This window comes from Alexandromys fortis, unplaced genomic scaffold (assembly GCF_014885135.2).
Source record: "Alexandromys fortis isolate MF-2015 unplaced genomic scaffold, M_Fortis_MF-2015_v1.1 scaffold_284, whole genome shotgun sequence".
Classification (NCBI taxonomy): domain Eukaryota; kingdom Metazoa; phylum Chordata; class Mammalia; order Rodentia; family Cricetidae; genus Alexandromys; species Alexandromys fortis.
In genome coordinates, this window is record NW_026068160.1 from 481,808 (window position 1) to 498,444 (window position 16,637).

Below are 16,637 nucleotides of genomic sequence, written 5' to 3' on the forward strand. Positions count from 1 at the left end.
TGATGTCCTCTTCTTACTTCCACTCGCACCAGGTACTCGTGGTGCAGACACACGTGCAAGCAAAACGCCCAGGCACAGGATAAAAATGAGAACAAAAGAAAACACCTTTAATCCCAGCACTCGGGACGCAGAGGCAGGTGGATCTCTGTGAGTTCAAGGCCAGCCTGGTCTACAAGAGCTAGTTCCAGGACAGGAACCAAAAGCTACGGAGAAACCCTGTCTCGAAAAATCCAAAAAAAGCCGGGCGGTGGTGGCGCACGCCTTTAATCCCAGCAGAGGCAGGAGGATCTCTGTGAGTTCGAAGCCAGCCTGGTCTACAGGGCGAGTTTCAGGACAGCCAGAGCTAGAGATAAGCCCTGTCTCAGAAAACAAAACATAACAAAAAGTTTAAAAATAAAAACAAACAGCGTGGCAGCATTCGCCTCTAATTCTAGCAGTCTACACAGTGAGACCATTTCCAAAAAATGTAATTTAATTGTTCAATTAGCAAGTAAGTTCATCTGTCTATATTTTCTCTTAAGGTATATTTAATTTATATGTGCACCATTTGCGTGCAAATCCCAGTCCCAGAAACACCAGAAGAGGGCGTCGGGTCCTCCAATTACAAGCGGCTGGTATTTACTTGGGTGTAAGGAACTGAGACCGGGTACTTTGAAAGAGCAGCGAGCACCTAACCGCTGAAACCTCGCTGCAACCCCCTGCCTCTATTTTCTACCCTGGTCTTTGGGCTGAGCAAGTAAAGTACTCCCTCCGAAATAAGGCGAACAAGCTCGGCTACTTCCGGTGCTCCTGCAAATAATCGCTCTTAGCCAAGCCAACTGCCAGCGCCTGTCGCTATTTCCGGAAACAACCGTGCTTCCGGGCTTTGGGCCACGGCGTTCTCGCGTGTGTTGGGCTGCAGACTCTTCGGCTGTTTCCGGACGCCGAGGGTTGCCATGAGAGCGCCTTCGCCTTTCACTCCTTCCATCGTCCGCCTAACTCGTCCGGTAGACCCGAACTGCTTCGGCACCTTCCGGAAGCCGTCGGTATCCCCCGAGTGTCAACTCCCTAGACTTGTATTTGAGGTCGTTCGGTTCTTTCCAGATACGCTCCGCGGTGTTGCAGCTTCACAACTTCGTAAAAAACAAACCCGCTGTCATAGTTCGGCTCTTCGGAACGGCTCAGGTGTCTCTGGACTGAGTCCGGCCCTCCGGCTTCGGAGCGAGCGCTCGCTGTCCCCGCCGGGCTGCGCCTGGTTGTTCTCGGGATCCTCTTACTTTCGAATGTTTCCGTATCCCCCTCGAAAGCCTCCCTACTAGCCCCGCAGCCCCTCGAACGCTCTCCCGACTCGGTCGCTCTCGGCCGTTTCCGGCCACCCTCGGCTGTCTCGTGGCAAACGGCAGCCGACCATTCCCGCGGGAGTACGTTCGGCTGTTTCCGGAAGCATACCCGCGTGCCTCGGTGTTCGGGCTCCACCTCGGTAAGGGGTGGGAGGGGAGGACTGCCCTCCCGGCCCGAATGCGCTCGGCTATTTCCGCCCGGGGGGCGGGCCCGGCGGCTTGGAACCGCGGCGACGGCGGCTGACGCAGGGATCCCGCGGCTGCGGCGGCGGTGGTAGCGACGGCGGCCGTGACTGGGTGAGTCGATGGCGGCAGCGGGGACACGAGGAGCGTGGGGGGCGCGTGAAACCGGGTTCCGAACTGAAAGTGGAGCGGTGTAGTCTGCTGTACGGAGACGGTGTCTCCAAGGCCGGGAGGTCCCCGCCCGCAGCGGGGCGGGGGGGGGAACTTCGGGGCACGACCCGGGGTCCGGCCACTTCCGGTGTCGGGGCGGGGGGGGCTTCGGGGTGCACGAGGATCTAGCCGCTCTTGTTCGTGAGGGCGCAGAGTATGCGTACACCCTGGGCCCCACCTTTTGCATTAGGGGTTCCGCGGTACACTCCCCCCCTCCGCGTGTGCAGACGTGCACGGCGCGGGGGCGGACGGGAGGCTCCCTTAGGAGAGGCCTCTCCGACCCTCAGTTTCCCTACCTATATAGCATGCAGGCTACAAGGGGCCCATGAAACCCTGAACACCTACCCCTGGTCCCCAAGATCTGGGGATGATGCCCAGACCCTCCACTTGGCACGAAAGGTGCCTGTTGGATGGTGCTGTTCTGAGAGCCACTGTGCATCCTAGACAGGCGACTTCCACCAGCAGGCCTTTGCAGGGATTAGTTTGTCCATGGACTGCGTTTTCCCCATACGAGGACCTGTCACCCTCAGCCCCCCAGGAGAATGCACAGAGGACCGAACTGCGGGCTGGAATGGGGATTCATTCTAGGACAGCTGGGGAGCATCACCACCCTGCAACCCACCATGGTGGTGTCCAGCTCCTGTCCCCATCCTACTGTGGCAGGCAGTAAGGTGCCCATGGTTCTTGACACCTCCCCTCTCTTGCAGCACTAGAGGGCCCCAGACTAAGGCAAGCTGGGACACCCTTGCACCCTGTTATCCCTCCCCTGCAAGGAACTGGGGCTTCTGCTTCCTTGGACACCCACCCAGGCCTCAGCTCTGCTAGGCCTTGTCCACTGCTCTACTGGCTCAACCCCTTCTTGGGGTCCCCCAGATTTCCTCATTAGCCCCCAGGGCACCATTCCTACACCGAGTCTAAGAGGCCACGCGGTCAATACCTTTATCGCTACCTTTATCTTGAGCTTGGGTACATGTGTGGTTTAACCCTAGCTACCTTCTGACCAATGGAGTCTTCCAGAGAGCTCCAAACCTGTTTCCCCATCCCTAGCGGGCCAGAGAAGCATTCAGCTCCCAGCAACCCTGAAGGACGCCTGTTAGTGTACCCTGTACATATGGCGAAACTGGTACTCGGAGTGGAGCAGAGCCAGCCCAAGGTCGCTGGGGCTTTCTGGCAGGGCTTACTCCGCCTCGTCCATGTCCTCTAGGCTGGCATCCCTGGCTGAGCATGGTAGCAGCCTGTGGCCTGGGTTTCCTCATCTGGTGTCAGACATACCCTGAAGAGCTAGCAAGCTTGGGCACCCACGGCTCAGCTCATGACAGCGTGATCTGCCTGCCCCAGCCTGGCCATCTCATGGGGGACACAAGCTGAGTGATCTGAGAAAACACCAAAGACAGCCTTGCGCAGGTGACTAAATGGTGGACTCTGTGACAAGTGACGAGGCATGAGCGGCCCCAAGGCCGCCTGTGACTTCTGAAGTAGAGGTCTTGTGAGCCTACCACACCGGCTGCCCCAGCCCATGGGGCCCTGGGAGCCTCCGGGAGCCACGTGACTGTCCAGACCCCACCAGGCCCAGCTATGGCGGGCGCTGAGGGCTTCCAGTACAGGGCTGTGTACCCATTCCGCCGGGAGCGGCCCGAGGACCTGGAGCTATTGCCTGGAGACCTACTGGTGGTGAGCCGGGGGGCCCTACAAGCCCTGGGCGTGGTGGATGGAGGGGAGCGCTGCCCACACAACGTGGGCTGGATGCCTGGCTTCAATGAGCGTACCCGGCAGCGAGGGGACTTCCCTGGAACATATGTGGAGTTCCTAGGACCTGTCGCTCTGGCTCGACCAGGACCTCGCCCACGAGGCCCCCGTCCATTGCCTGCCAGGCCCTTGGATGGGCCCTCCGAGTCAGGTGAGCAGACACCTTGGAACGGGAGTCTGTCTACAAGTCTCTGGTGAACTGGGGGAAGCCGTGCGGTTATTTGCGGAGAACCTCCATTAGAACACTGCTGTCTGAGTTCAGCCCTGGAGACAGGTCCTGGTCAGGTTTCTTGTTCAGGAAGTGAGAATGTGTCACCCTGGTGAGCAGGTGGTGAGTTGCTGAGGGTGGGGGCCCTCGGGGCAATGTGCACACCTAGTGCAAAAGCCCTGTGGCAGGTTCAGGGAGCGAAGAAGGGGCCGTGAGAAGGGCAGGCGGGCGTTCTGAAGGAGCAGTGTCCTCCATGGGCGCCGCTAACCCTGCTTTTGCTCAGACTCAAAAGCAGCCATACTCCCAGAGAAGTCCATTCGGGGCGTGGAACAGTGGGAAACAAGGACCCCACAAGCCTGTTGAAGACACTCAGGCAGCCAGACATGGTTGCACATGCCAGGAATCCTAGCATTGGGGAGACTGAGGCAGGAGGATCATAGAGTGTTCTGGGGCTACTTTTGGAGAACTTGTGTCCAGTGCAGATAGTGTTTGGCTGGAGCCCTTACTTGGGGTGGATCTGCAGCACAGCTGAGGCCTGGGAGGTTGGCTCGGGCCATGCAGCATCTGGTGTCCCCAGAGCCCAGGCCTGGCCCTGAGAGCCGCAGGGCCCCAGCCCATCTGGGCTTGCAGCCAGAGCCTGTGGCTGCCCCAGTAACAGCCGCCTCCCTCCCCAGCTGGCCAAGGTCCAGCCACCTCACATGCCCCACCTCACCCTCAAACCTTCAGGGCTGAGGTTGGCTCTCTGCAGCCTCAGTTTCCCTCCCAGCAAAGACCCTGAAGAACCACCTGGAAATGGTCAGCCAGCTCCCTCAGCGTTCCTCTGCATCTCCCAGAGGGTAAGGCCTTTACCCACGGGGCCTCCCTGTTTGGCATTGGGGTCTAGAGCTGCTGCTCCCCTCCTCCCCTGCACCGCAGGCGGGGTGCTGCCCCCCTCCTCTCCAGCCTCCTGCCTGCTGCTTTGGGGAGTTTGTTCTTTTTTTCATTTTCCATAGAGCTGGGCCAGCTCCTCTCAGAAAGGCCCCGCAGGCCCTGGCTTGCCTCTGCTGCGTGCCAGAGCGTCCCTGCCGAGAGCCAGAGCCGACTGAGATGGTAGGGGCAGGTAGAGCCTTGCCGAGGCGGGACACCTGTACACAAAAGGCCCCGCAGGGAACCAGGCTACTGGGAGGGGGCTGGGCTGGGAGGCCCAGCTTGGTTGGGGTGGGAGAAGGTAGGAAGCCAGGTGTGGGGTGCCTGCCGTTCCATCACTGGGGAGACCCAGACAAGAAAATTGCTGCGGGTTTGAGGCCCACGTGGGCTACGTAGTAGGACCCTCCTCCAAAGCAGGAGAAAGAGTCAGACTACTGGCCATGCCCCCACATCCAGCACTCCAGGAGCCAGAGCTGGGCGTATCTCTGTGGGTCTCAAAAATAAAACCTAAAACAAAAAAGTTACTATCGTTTGGCTATTTCAAGGTTTAAACCCAGAGAGGGTTAGCCCTGTGCTCAGGGTTACACAGTGGGTCACAGCAGAGTTTCAGTGGCTGTCACAACCCACCGTGAAACCACATGGGTCCAACCATAGAAGCTTTTAGAGACCAGGCATTTATTTATTTATTTATTTATTTATTTATTTATTTATTTATTTATTATGTATACAATATTCTGTCTGTATGCCTGAAGGCCAGAAGAGGGCGCCAGACCTCTTTACAGATGGTTGTGAGCCACCATGTGGTTGCTGGGAATTGAGCTCAGGACCTTTGGAAGAGCAGGCAATGCTCTTAACCACTGAGCCATCTCTCCAGCCCCAAGATCAGGCATTTAAAGTGGCAGAAAAGGCTGGTCTGGCTTCTCTTTTCCAGCCTACTACAGAAACTGGCTCTACCACAACCTTCTTGGTTTTGGAGAAAGGTTCTCTGCAGCCCAGACTGGCTAGGAACAAGCTATCCCGCCTTCGCCGCCTGAGTGCTGGTGTCTACTCCCACACCTTGCTCTTTTTTTTGGGGGGGGGGGGGCACCGTTCCTGGTCTTGTAATTCCTTGTGGTAACTTGAGAAGTCATTTCCCACTAATGGAGCCCTCCTTGTAGCCCCAGGTTCCCAAGCCTCCACCTGCAGCCACCCACACTGAGGCCAACAGGCATAGCGGGCATGGGCTCATGTCCTGTTCCCCTTCCAGGTGTTGCACTGGCAGACCTGGCAGAGCAGTTCTCCCCACCTGAGCCTGCTCCGCCCATTCTGGTCAAGCTGATAGAGGCCGTTGAGCAAGCAGGTGAGGTCCAGGCCGACTGTGGCCCCAGCATTCCCATCCAGGGCCATCCTGGTCTCTGCATGGGAAGGGGTGGTGACCAGTGGGGCGATGGCCTGGGTCTCATGGGTCCCCTTCCCTCAGGGCTGGACAGTGAGTGCTACAGTAGACCAGAGCTGCCTGCACCTCGGACAGGTGAGAACTTGTGCTTGCTTCTGGGGAAGAGCGGGTGTATGCCCAGGCTGGACCGTGACACCTTGTCCTTGCCTGCAGACTGGTCCTTGAGTGACGTGGAGCAGTGGGACCGCACCACCTTGTGTGATGCCGTGAAGGGCTTCCTGCTGGCATTGCCTACAGCTGTTGTGACTCCTGAGGCTGCGGCAGAGGCGCACCGGGCACTGCAGGGTACAACCCAGGAGGGATGTGGGGACCAGTAGTGGGTAGGTGGGTAGTCACTGGCCTGGCTGACCATCCCTGGCCGGCTCTCTGCCTGCAGAGGCTGCAGGGCCCGTGGGGCCGGTGCTGGAACCCCCAACACTACCGCTGCACCAGGCACTCACGCTGCGGTTCCTGCTGCAGCACCTGGGCCGTGTGGCCCGCAGAGCTCCCGCACAGGCCGCAGCCATCCACTCTCTCGCTAGCGCCTTTGGGCCACTGTTACTGCGTACACCTCCGCCAGGGAGTGACATTGATGGGTGAGTGGGCTTGGTGGGAGTGGTCAGAGCTGTGGGTGTGACACCAGCTGGGTGGGAGGGGCCAAGAAGAACCCCTTTGTGGGGACAGTCGGCTGCAGCACCTGGGGGCTAGAGTGGGGGTACTGCGAGCGACTTCCCACACTGCAGCTGCTACCCTCTGCATCTGCCATCCCACGATTGTGCACACGTGGGAGCGTGTGTCACAGCTGTAACTCTAGGCCTTGATGCCCCACTTGTCCCCTAGGAGTGAGCTTGGGCCTGACTTCCCAGGGCTGCTGTTGGGGAGGCTGCTGCAGGAACACGTGGACGAGCAGGATGCTGCCCCCCCAGGTGACCGTGCTCTCACCCCAGCCTCTGTTCCCGATTCCATGTGTACTTGGTGTGTAACGCATGCATGTTTCACTGTCCCCAGCACTGCCACCCAAGCCCTCTAAGGCCAAGCCGGCCCCCACAGCCCTGGCCAACGGAGGAAACCCACCGTCGCTTCAGGATGCAGAGTGGTACTGGGGAGACATCTCCAGGTAGTTTTGCTGCAGTGGTGGAAGAGGGGGTGGACAGTAAGGGTCAGTGGTTCCATGCCCATGTCCCCCTCAGGGAAGAGGTGAATGAGAGGCTCCGGGACACGCCTGATGGCACCTTCTTGGTCCGGGATGCATCCAGCAAGATCCAAGGAGAGTACACGCTCACCCTCAGGTGGGGCTGGGGCCCAGGCAGTGGGGGCCCAGGGCTTTGGGGCCTCCTATGATGCTGACCACACCCCCGCATGCAGGAAAGGCGGGAACAACAAGCTGATCAAAGTCTTCCACCGGGATGGTCACTACGGCTTCTCGGAGCCCCTCACCTTCTGCTCCGTGGTAGAGCTCATCTCTCACTACCGCCACGAGTCGCTGGCCCAGTATAACGCCAAGCTGGACACGCGCCTGCTCTACCCTGTGTCCAAGTACCAGCAGGACCAGGTGGTGAAGGAGGACAGCGTGGAGGCTGTGGGCGCGCAGCTCAAAGTCTACCACCAGCAGTACCAGGACAAGAGCCGCGAGTACGACCAGCTGTATGAGGAATACACACGAACTTCCCAGGTACCTGGCTCTGCACACGGGGGACCGGGGTGCTCCATTGCTGCCCCATGCTGGACGCCATTCTGTCCCAGTGGTGCTCAGAGTTATCAGAAAAGGACATGAAGGATGGGTTTAGAGAAGAGTGTGGAGGCTGAGTAGGAAGGAGTTGATTGGGTGGCCAGCACTAGGATACTGTTCTCACTGTGGAAGAGACGGAGCAAAATCCTCCTCCACTACCACTGAGGGCCTTCCAGGGAGTTCTGGGATTACTGAGGCCGACCCTATCCGCAGGAGCTTCAGATGAAGCGCACAGCCATAGAGGCCTTCAATGAGACCATCAAGATCTTCGAAGAACAGGGCCAGACGCAGGAAAAGTGCAGCAAGGAGTATTTGGAGCGCTTCCGGCGTGAGGGCAATGAGAAGGAGATGCAGAGGTGCGTGAGTCTGCCCACTCCGGGGACACGGTGAAGGGGGGAGAGGAGGGTCGATGAAGGAGGTTGGTGATGTGTGGAAATGGGCTTTGGAGGAAGTGTAGGAGTTTGCCACGCCCCTCCCCTCAGGATCTTGCTGAACTCAGAGCGACTCAAGTCTCGCATTGCGGAGATCCATGAGAGTCGCACGAAGCTGGAACAGGACCTGCGAGCACAGGCCTCGGACAACCGAGAGATCGACAAGCGCATGAACAGCCTCAAACCCGATCTCATGCAGCTACGCAAGATCCGGGACCAGTACCTTGTGTGAGTGGCACCACGCTCCCACTCCTGCAAGCGCTGCCCTGTGCCCACCATTGCTGTCCCCTCCCCTCCTGTGCTGGGGAAGCCACGGGTTCCTGACGCCCCCTACGGCAGCCAGAGGTACTGCAGTGAGAATCCACAAGCTCACCTCAGTTTCCCTTCACACGCTCACCTACCGCTTCCCTGTCAGGTGGCTCACCCAGAAAGGTGCCCGACAGAGGAAGATCAACGAGTGGCTGGGAATCAAGAACGAGACTGAGGAGTGAGTGATGCCCCGTAAGGGGCAAGGAGGACTTCATCAAGGGGAGGGCATGTGTGCTGGGCAGTGGTAGGTGAGTGACCAGGGCCCCTTCCCTGCTTCACCACACAGCCAGTATTCACTGATGGAGGATGAGGACACCCTCCCCCACCACGAGGAACGCACGTGGTACGTGGGCAAGATCAACCGCACACAGGCAGAGGAGATGCTGAGTGGCAAAAGGGACGGGACCTTCCTCATCCGGGAGAGCAGCCAGCGTGGCTGTTACGCATGCTCCGTGGTGTGAGTGCCTGGCTGGGGTCCGGGTGGGGTGTTCCCTGAGAGTGCATTGAGCACCAGTGTGCTCTGGGCCCTGCCTACCCAGCCAGGAGGGGATGGAGGCAGATGGGGCTGGAGAGCCAGCATAACCTCCCCTCTAAGCTGCTGTCTGGGCCCGCAGGGTGGACGGCGATACCAAGCACTGCGTCATCTACCGCACGGCCACAGGCTTCGGCTTCGCGGAACCCTACAACCTGTATGCGTCCCTGAAGGAGCTGGTGCTGCACTACCAGCACGCGTCGCTTGTGCAGCACAACGACGCACTCACCGTCACCCTTGCGCACCCGGTGCGCGCACCCGGGCCTGGCCCGCCTACGGCCCGCTGAGAAACCCCCACTCCACTCGCCTGCCCTGTCTTCGCCCTGTCCCTCTCAGCCGCACTGCCGTGTTTACAGAGGCTGCGGGGCCTCCACCTGGGTGCCCCGAGATTTTCAAGCCATATCCCCGGGGCCAGGGCAGGAAGGAACTGCGCTGGGCTGTTTCCAGGAATTTAGCCTGGACACTCGGGGCCGGGCGGGACCCGCCCCACAGACCCCAACTTCCCCTCTAAAGGTCGAAGTGAAACCAGCGGCAGGGGATTACCCCACAGCTGCAAAGTTCTCCTTCCAGAAGGCAGAATTAGAACTCAACTGCCCGGCCCTGCCCAGGCCCCCCGCGCTGTTCTCCAACTGTGCAATCTCCTCCTCTTTGAGACAAGGACCCTGGGTGTCACTGCCCTTGGACCCCATACCTGCCCAGGGCTGACGGGGAACGGGTTTTGTACGGTACGTTTATTGATACGAATATGAAACATTGTACCTGTCGGCTGAGTGTCTTTGGAGACTGGAATTCTCGACTCCTGTCGTGAGCCACAGACTGTGGCCTGCCTGGGCTCACGCTGTTCGCACCTACCATTCTGATTCCCAGACACTAAACAGTGCACCCTTTACTCCATCCCAACCCTCAACACCAGAGAGGTCAAGGCTTCGTCCAGGGTCACACAGCACAGCATCTCAAAGCCCCTGATCCAGGCTGCAGGCCTCACCCAGAGCTCTGACAGTGCTCAAGCAAGCAGAAGCTGGCTGTGCCGTGCCAGTCACACCCACACAATCCACAACTTCCTTGTCGGGAAGAGAGGTGTCAACCTCTCGGGCCATCTGCAAGGGTGTCTCATGTCCCTCGTCTCCCTGAGTGATGAGGTGAGGCCATGCTCTGGACCTCTGTGCACCTGTTGAACAAGTCCCTAGGGCCTGCCTGTCGTCATTAGCAAAAATAAAACCGTAATAGCCCTGTCCTGGGGCAGAACGCATTGAGACTAAGCCCAGGAGTACTTTGCTGAGTGCTCCCACACACCCCCCACCCCCGCCCCTACCGCACAACCTGCCCCAGACTGTCCAGGAGCATCTTTGGGCTCAGCTAGGACAAATGAACCAACAGAACCTGTCTCTGACCCAGTCCTCTGTGGGTTCCTTTATCTCATAATTCCAGATATTGTCCAGACTACATCTTGGGTAGTTTAAGGAGAACTCCACCTTGTGAGGCCAGATCCAGGGAAGCTGAGGCAGGAGACTCACAAGCTTACATTAATAGGAAACAAATGTTGCTATGATAGGGGCGTGGCTCAGGGTGGAGCCCCAGCCTAGAATCCCCAGTGAGGGGCTGGGGGCGTGGCTCAGGGGTGGAGCCCCTGCCGAGAATCCCCAGTGAGGGGCTGGGCGTACGTTTGGGATGGAGTCTATGCCCGAACAATGTGAGGTTCTGGAAGGCCCTGTCTTGGTTAGAGCAGGTCCCCTCAGTATGTAGCAGTTCAGCTGTGGAACTCAGGTCGCCTCAGCAGACTGCTGCCTCCTGCACAGAAAACTACGGTCTCCCCAGAACTGGAGCAGACCCTGTCCTGAGTCCTCGGCCTCAGCCTGGAGCTTCAGTTACTACCTGGCCTGGAATATTTCCTGCTGCTGTGTTCTGTGGCCTGTCACTGCTCCAGAGTCTCCCGTGTCCAGTTTTCATCTTGACTTGGTGCAGAGGTTCCAGTCCCAACCTAGGTTACCTCAGCCCTTCCTGTCGTGTGTCTGTCACTCATGACCCATTTTACAGAATGGGGACTGCAGCTGATGGAAAGAGGCGGCATCCAGGCGCATCCGCACCCCCTCCCCGTGAGGCGCTCCAGTGCCAGGGGGCTTTGCCCACACAGTTGCTAGAAGAAAGTACCCCACTTGTGTCCCCCACCCCAAGCCAGAGCCCGGGACCTTAGAGATGGGAAGTTGCCCTGCCTGAGCTGGCTTCTGTGCTGAGGTCTAGCCGGAGTCAGCAGAGGTAGGAGGATGTGCTGGGGCTGATTTGCGCCGGCCTGGGGTAGTGGGGGCAGGAATTAGTGATGAGGGTGCCCCCCCCCCCCCCCGCGCACAGCTAGATGGTGGGAAGCGAGGACTCTGCCTCCTGTCTCAGCCGGTCAGTGTCTGGAGACTCCCCCTTCCGTCCCTGCTCCAAAGCCTCATGTGGCGTGACAGTACCTTCTGGCCGCGAGAGGAGGGAACGCTGGACAGGGCCGAGTGGCCTCGTGATTTGGGGCGCAACTCTGGGCTGGGGTGGAGCCTGCAGGAAAGGAGGCCCTGAGGTAAAAGGAGCCTGGGGGTGTGGTCTCAGGGGCGGGGCCTCTGCTTGCTTAAAGTCTCCCGCCTCCACGGCCCAGCCAGCAGTCCTCTCTGCCTTTTCGTCCACGGCCATGCCTCGGTCTCTGCTCCTGCCATTGCTGCCCCTTCTGCTGCTGCTGCTGCTTCCGCTTGAGATCCCCAGAGCAGCCAGGGCATCTCCGCGGCAAGGGTCCTCCGAAGTTGCGGCCACCTGTAAGGTAGGGACCGCGACGCGCAGGAGGGGACAGGGTCAGGCGTCCACACAGTCGACTTCTCCGCACTCCGTGAACTGTGAACTCATTCGGGGAACTCCAAGGTCGCGCCCAGGGACATCCCCCCCCCCCAAACCTCTCATCTGGGGATTGGCCGTGTCCAAGTCGTTTTGCTTCCACATCGCAGGTCTGAGACACGCAGCTATCACCTTCCCGCCTCTTCCAAGCACTTATCAACCACGGATAGTATACATCTGAGCCAAGAGCTGAGGAGTAGGCGGGCGTGGGGGGGTGGCTTCTGCTCCAGACCTGTTGAACCACTGGTCCGTCCTCCACCCTCACGCAATTCTTGTCGCTTACTGTGTGCGTTCCAACCGAGGAAGGGAGGGCGGCGTGCTTCTGACACAGAACAAACACATGCCCCTCACGCCCAGTGCCTTGCTCAGAGTCGGACTCGCCTCCTGCCCTCCCCAGGAACAGGAAGTCTGCTCGCATTAGCTCCCTCCTGTGTCTAGTCGGGCGGAGAGGGTGAAGTTTTCCTGGGTCACAGGAGAGGAAGAATGAATAGAGTCTGCGTGGGTGAAAAGCTCTGGTGCGCAAAGTGAGAGAGAGAGAGAGAGAGAGAGAGAGAGAGAGAGAGAGAGAGAGAGAGAGAGAGAGAGAGAGAGAGAGAGAGAGAGAGAGAGAGAGAGAGGAAGAAGAAGAAGAAGAAGAAGAAGAAGAAGAAGAAGAAGAAGAAGAGGAGGAGGAGGAGGAGGAGGAGGAGGAGGAGGAGGAGGAGGGGGGGGGGGGGGAGAGGAGAGGGAGAGGAGAGGGAGAACGCCGCTTTTGGCTTCAGAGTGTATGCCACCAAACAGTACTGAGAGCAAAAACTACAAATATGCATGTCTTATTTTTCCTTTACTTTCTTTTTCTTATGTTGTTCTGATTTGTTTTTGTTTTTGCTTTTTGGAGGGCCAGTGTAGCCTGGCCATCCTGGAACACATTATTTAGACCAGGCTGGTCTAGAACGCCTGTCTCTGCCTCCCTAGTGCTGTGACTGAAGGTATGCAACACCTTGCGCAGCTACAAATATGCAAGTCTTAGCACTTACCGAATGTAGTCAGGATGGTGCATTTACTGAGCGCCTACTGTTTGAGAGTTTGCGAGTTTGCCAGTTTCCGTTTTGCAGATAAGCTGTGATTGCGGAATGCCATGTAGACTCCAGCAAGACTCAGAAGGTCCGGGGCGTGGCCCAGCTGTAGACCGCACGCCTTGCATGCATAAAACAGCCCTGGGTCTGGTCCCCAGTGTCACAGGCTGAACAAATCATAAGTGTCTCAGGTGAGGGGGCCCCGGGGCGGCACCTCTCTGGACGCCTCTCTCCTTCCAGGCCCAAGATCTGTGCTTGCTCGGGCCACGCCCATTGCCCCCTGCACCGCCTGTCAATGTCAGCCTCTTTTATGAGTCCCTGTGCGGAGCTTGTCGGTACTTCCTGGTCCGAGATCTGTTCCCGACCTGGTTGATGGTTATGGAAATCATCAACATCACCCTGGTGCCCTACGGGAACGCGCAGGTGCATGGGAAGCGGGGAAACAAAGGCGAGAGGGGTGCACGGAGGTGGGGGGAGGGATGGAGCCGCCTGAGCACCTGAGCTCACCAAGATCGGCCGGTGCCTTGCAGGAAAGAAATGTCAGCGGCACGTGGGAATTCACGTGCCAGCACGGGGAGCTGGAGTGCAGGCTGAACAAGGTGGAGGTGAGCTGCAGCCCATGCGGCGGGGAACGGGTGTGTTTGGGGAAGTGGCCACATTGCACCGACCACCCTTGCCCACCTCTCCAGGCCTGCCTGCTGGATAAACTGGAAAAGGAGGCTGCGTTGCTAACCATCGTCTGTGTGGAGGAGATGGAGGACATGGAGAAGAAACTCGAGCCGGTGAGCTGTAGGGGGAGAGGCAAGCAGCAAGAGGGGAGAAAGAGAGCAGCGGGGGCTGCTGGGGGCTGTAGGGGGGGTGGGGCGGGAGGCAGCGAGTCACAGGGCCTCCACCTGGTCCGGGGAGCTTCCAGCTCTGAAAGGAAAAACCTTAGGTCTGTGAACAGAACCCGGGACCTTCACTGTGCAGAAGCAGTGATCATGACAGGAGATAAGCCAGGCGCTCCAACTTCCCAGGGCATTATAGGAGAAATAACCCCCAAAAGGGTGATTCAGGACCATTGGCCCCCAGACATCCCAGCCTCCTGGAGCCTGGAGCCCTGCTCACTTGGAAGGACAGGAGGGTGAGATACTGGGAAAGAGTAGGAAGGGTGTCCCAACAGAAGGGACAGCATGTGCAAAGACTCCGAGGTAATGGGACACCAGAGGGCAGAGGCTGTGGAGCAGGTGTCCTGGGGGCGGGAACAGCACCGGGGCCTCAGTTTCAGGAACCCCACCCATGCCTGCTGAGGCTGGAGCAACCGTCTCTGAGCAGTGAGGAAGCAACTTGTTTGGGGCCACTGTGACTGTTGGCGAGATAACAGGGATAACTGAGCAAAGCCTACTCCCCCCAACAGTGCCTGCAGGTGTATGCTCCAGAGGTGTCAGCAGACAGCATCATGGAGTGTGCCACCGGGGAGCGCGGCACGCAGCTCATGCACACCAACGCCCAGCTCACTGAGGCCCTGCAGCCGCCCCATGAGTATGTGCCCTGGGTCCTGGTCAATGAGGTAAGAGCCTGCGCAGACAGTAGTGTCCTGTGGGATTGAGGCTCTGGGATCCCTGGGGCTCCCGCTCTTCCAGAGGAACTGAGTGCGGTTTCCACCATCATCATCACTCACACATACAGACATCCTCATTGAAAATAAGTGAGTTTTTTTTTTTTGTTTTTGTTTTTGTTTTTTTCGAGACAGGGTTTCTCTGTAGCTTTGGAGCCTGTCCTGGAACTCACTCTGTAGACCAGGCTGGTCTCGAACTCACAGAGATCCACCTGTCTCTGCCTCCCAAGTGCTGGGATTAAAGGCGTGAGCTGCCGCCCAGCTCAAGTGAGATGATTTTTAAAAAACCAAGATGGAGCGTGACTGGAAGACACTGCATGAGGGGCTAGAGAGACGGTTCAGTGGTTAAGAGCACTGGCTGCTCTTGCAGAGGATTCTGGTTTTACTCCCAGCAACCACATCTGTAACTCCAGTTCCAGTGGATCTAACGCCCTCTTAAGGCCTCCATGGGTATAGCACAAGCATTGGCGTACAGACACGCTGGCAAAACACCGGGGCACATGAAATAGATGAATAAATCTGAAAAAAAAAAACATATTGAGCTCTGGCCTCTGCTCACACAAGAGTTTTTATGCCTGATACCAGCTACCTTACCTCGTTCAGCACAACTGAGCTTGTCCTGGAACTATCAGTGATCCTCCTGCCTCAGCACTCTAGTGCTGCATTCCCAGGCTCATGTATCCCTGTGCTTACCCATGTCTTCTGGGGCTTGCAGAAACCTTTGAAGGACCCCAGTCAGCTCCTGAGCTCTGTCTGTCAGTTGTACCAGGTGAGCATGTCACAAATCAGTGGGGTTCAACTGGGGGAACAGAGTCTCTCCAGAGAGGGTGTGGAGTTTCCCTGGAGGGGGTGGAGTCTTCTCGGGTTGGGGGTGGAGTCTCCCCATGGGGGAGTTTCCCCAGAGAGGGGGTGGAGTTACCCTGGAGGCGGGTGGAGTCTCCCCAAACCTGACTCCTAGCCTTTCATTCCCCTTCTAGGGAGCAGAGAAGCCCGATGTCTGCTCCTCCATGGCTGACCCCCCCAGGAAGGTTTGCTACAAATGAAGGTCATTGTGGAAAGAAAAACAAGAGCCCAGCTGCACAGCCTTCTCAAGTCCTCAGCCCTCAGAGATACCACTCACTCACCCATGAGAAAACTTAGACTTGTCCCACCAAACAGCTCTCCACGTATTCAAGAATCTTGCCTTGTTTCCAAATGGTGCTAAATTTAAATTCAATGAATAAATAATTTAGATTGATTCATTTGTCCTGGAGTTTTAATTTGTTTTTTGTTTGCTTGTTTGTTTTTTGAGACAGGGTGAAGAGTCCAAAAATAAAAATATAGAAATGTAGATTCCAGAAATAAGAATGTAGAAATAAAGAAATAAGGTTGTGAGCCTAGGAGAACGAGCGCAGGCTGTCAGCAGCTTTCTCAGCAGCTTAAGGATTAACTATTAGCAGTGGGCTACTTCGCTTTACAGCCCATAGCTCTGTCTGCAAGGCTGAAGCAGCCCTCTGCAAACTGAGGGTCAGCTTTTAGATACGCTGTCCCTCCCACCAGCAAATGATGTGAGCTGAGTTAATCTTTAAATGATGGGGTGTACGTGACTTTAGGTTTTTTGGTTGTGCATTGTCCCACACCCTTCCCTGCTACAGAAAACTGGCAGTATCAGGGGAAAGCAGAGCTTTGGTAAACACCATCAGGAGAGCAGGGGAATAACATCTTAAATACAAACACTAGTGTAACTAAAAAACTCTGTTAATGGAAACATAAAGAAGCACAATTTGTATCTGAGTTTTACCTTGGAATTGTAAAACTTCTTTTGTTCATGCCTGACACTTGGTTTTTGCTGTAAAAGGGAGTCGGAAAGGCACATCTCTGGCTGTGCTCTCAGCTAGCTGATGAGCTTTTGTGCCCCATGGAGATTTATTTCTTTAATTTTTAATTTTTTTCCTGGAATAAAGTTTGCTTCTAGGCCTGGCGGTGGTGGCGCACGCCTTTAATCCCAGCACTCAGGAGGCAGAGGCAGGCGGATCTCTGTGAGTTCGAGGCCAGCCTGGTCTACAAGAGCTAGTTCCGGGATCGGCACCAAAGCTACAGAGAAACCCTGTCTCGAAAAACCAAAAAAAAAAAAAAAAAAAAAAAAAAAAAAAATTTTGT

General features: G+C 57.2%; 2 protein-coding genes across 2 annotated transcripts; both read left to right on the forward strand.

The window, feature by feature from the left end:
• The first annotated feature begins 468 nt into the window (after positions 1-468).
• On the forward strand, positions 469-9,750 carry Pik3r2 (phosphoinositide-3-kinase regulatory subunit 2). Its single transcript, XM_050127587.1, has 15 exons — positions 469-1,616; positions 2,917-3,609; positions 5,819-5,911; positions 6,032-6,082; positions 6,161-6,292; positions 6,384-6,582; positions 6,827-6,912; positions 6,995-7,103; positions 7,177-7,275; positions 7,352-7,658; positions 7,929-8,071; positions 8,198-8,374; positions 8,562-8,633; positions 8,742-8,912; positions 9,070-9,750. The coding sequence occupies exons 2-15, from the start codon at positions 3,288-3,290 to the stop codon at positions 9,272-9,274; spliced, it is 2,166 nt and encodes a 721-aa protein (XP_049983544.1). The 5' UTR covers positions 469-1,616; positions 2,917-3,287; the 3' UTR covers positions 9,275-9,750.
• A 1,853-nt stretch (positions 9,751-11,603) lies between these two features.
• Positions 11,604-15,735, forward strand: Ifi30 (IFI30 lysosomal thiol reductase). The gene is made up of 7 exons (XM_050127588.1): positions 11,604-11,775; positions 13,142-13,324; positions 13,432-13,506; positions 13,591-13,683; positions 14,298-14,450; positions 15,214-15,267; positions 15,476-15,735. The coding sequence occupies exons 1-7, from the start codon at positions 11,650-11,652 to the stop codon at positions 15,539-15,541; spliced, it is 750 nt and encodes a 249-aa protein (XP_049983545.1). The 5' UTR covers positions 11,604-11,649; the 3' UTR covers positions 15,542-15,735.
• The last annotated feature ends 902 nt before the right edge of the window (positions 15,736-16,637 follow it).

Bases quoted from the DNA above. Each gene is read 5' to 3' on its own strand.
- Pik3r2 (XM_050127587.1), top strand. From the start codon at position 3,288: ATGGCGGGCGCTGAGGGCTTCCAGTACAGGGCTGTGTACCCATTCCGC. The intron at 6,293-6,383 runs GTACAACCCAGG...CTCTGCCTGCAG, and splicing joins GGCGCACCGGGCACTGCAGG to AGGCTGCAGGGCCCGTGGGG. The intron at 8,375-8,561 runs GTGAGTGGCACC...CTTCCCTGTCAG, and splicing joins ATCCGGGACCAGTACCTTGT to GTGGCTCACCCAGAAAGGTG.
- Ifi30 (XM_050127588.1), top strand. From the start codon at position 11,650: ATGCCTCGGTCTCTGCTCCTGCCATTGCTGCCCCTTCTGCTGCTGCTG. The intron at 13,325-13,431 runs GTGCATGGGAAG...GGTGCCTTGCAG, and splicing joins TGCCCTACGGGAACGCGCAG to GAAAGAAATGTCAGCGGCAC. The intron at 15,268-15,475 runs GTGAGCATGTCA...TTCCCCTTCTAG, and splicing joins CTGTCTGTCAGTTGTACCAG to GGAGCAGAGAAGCCCGATGT.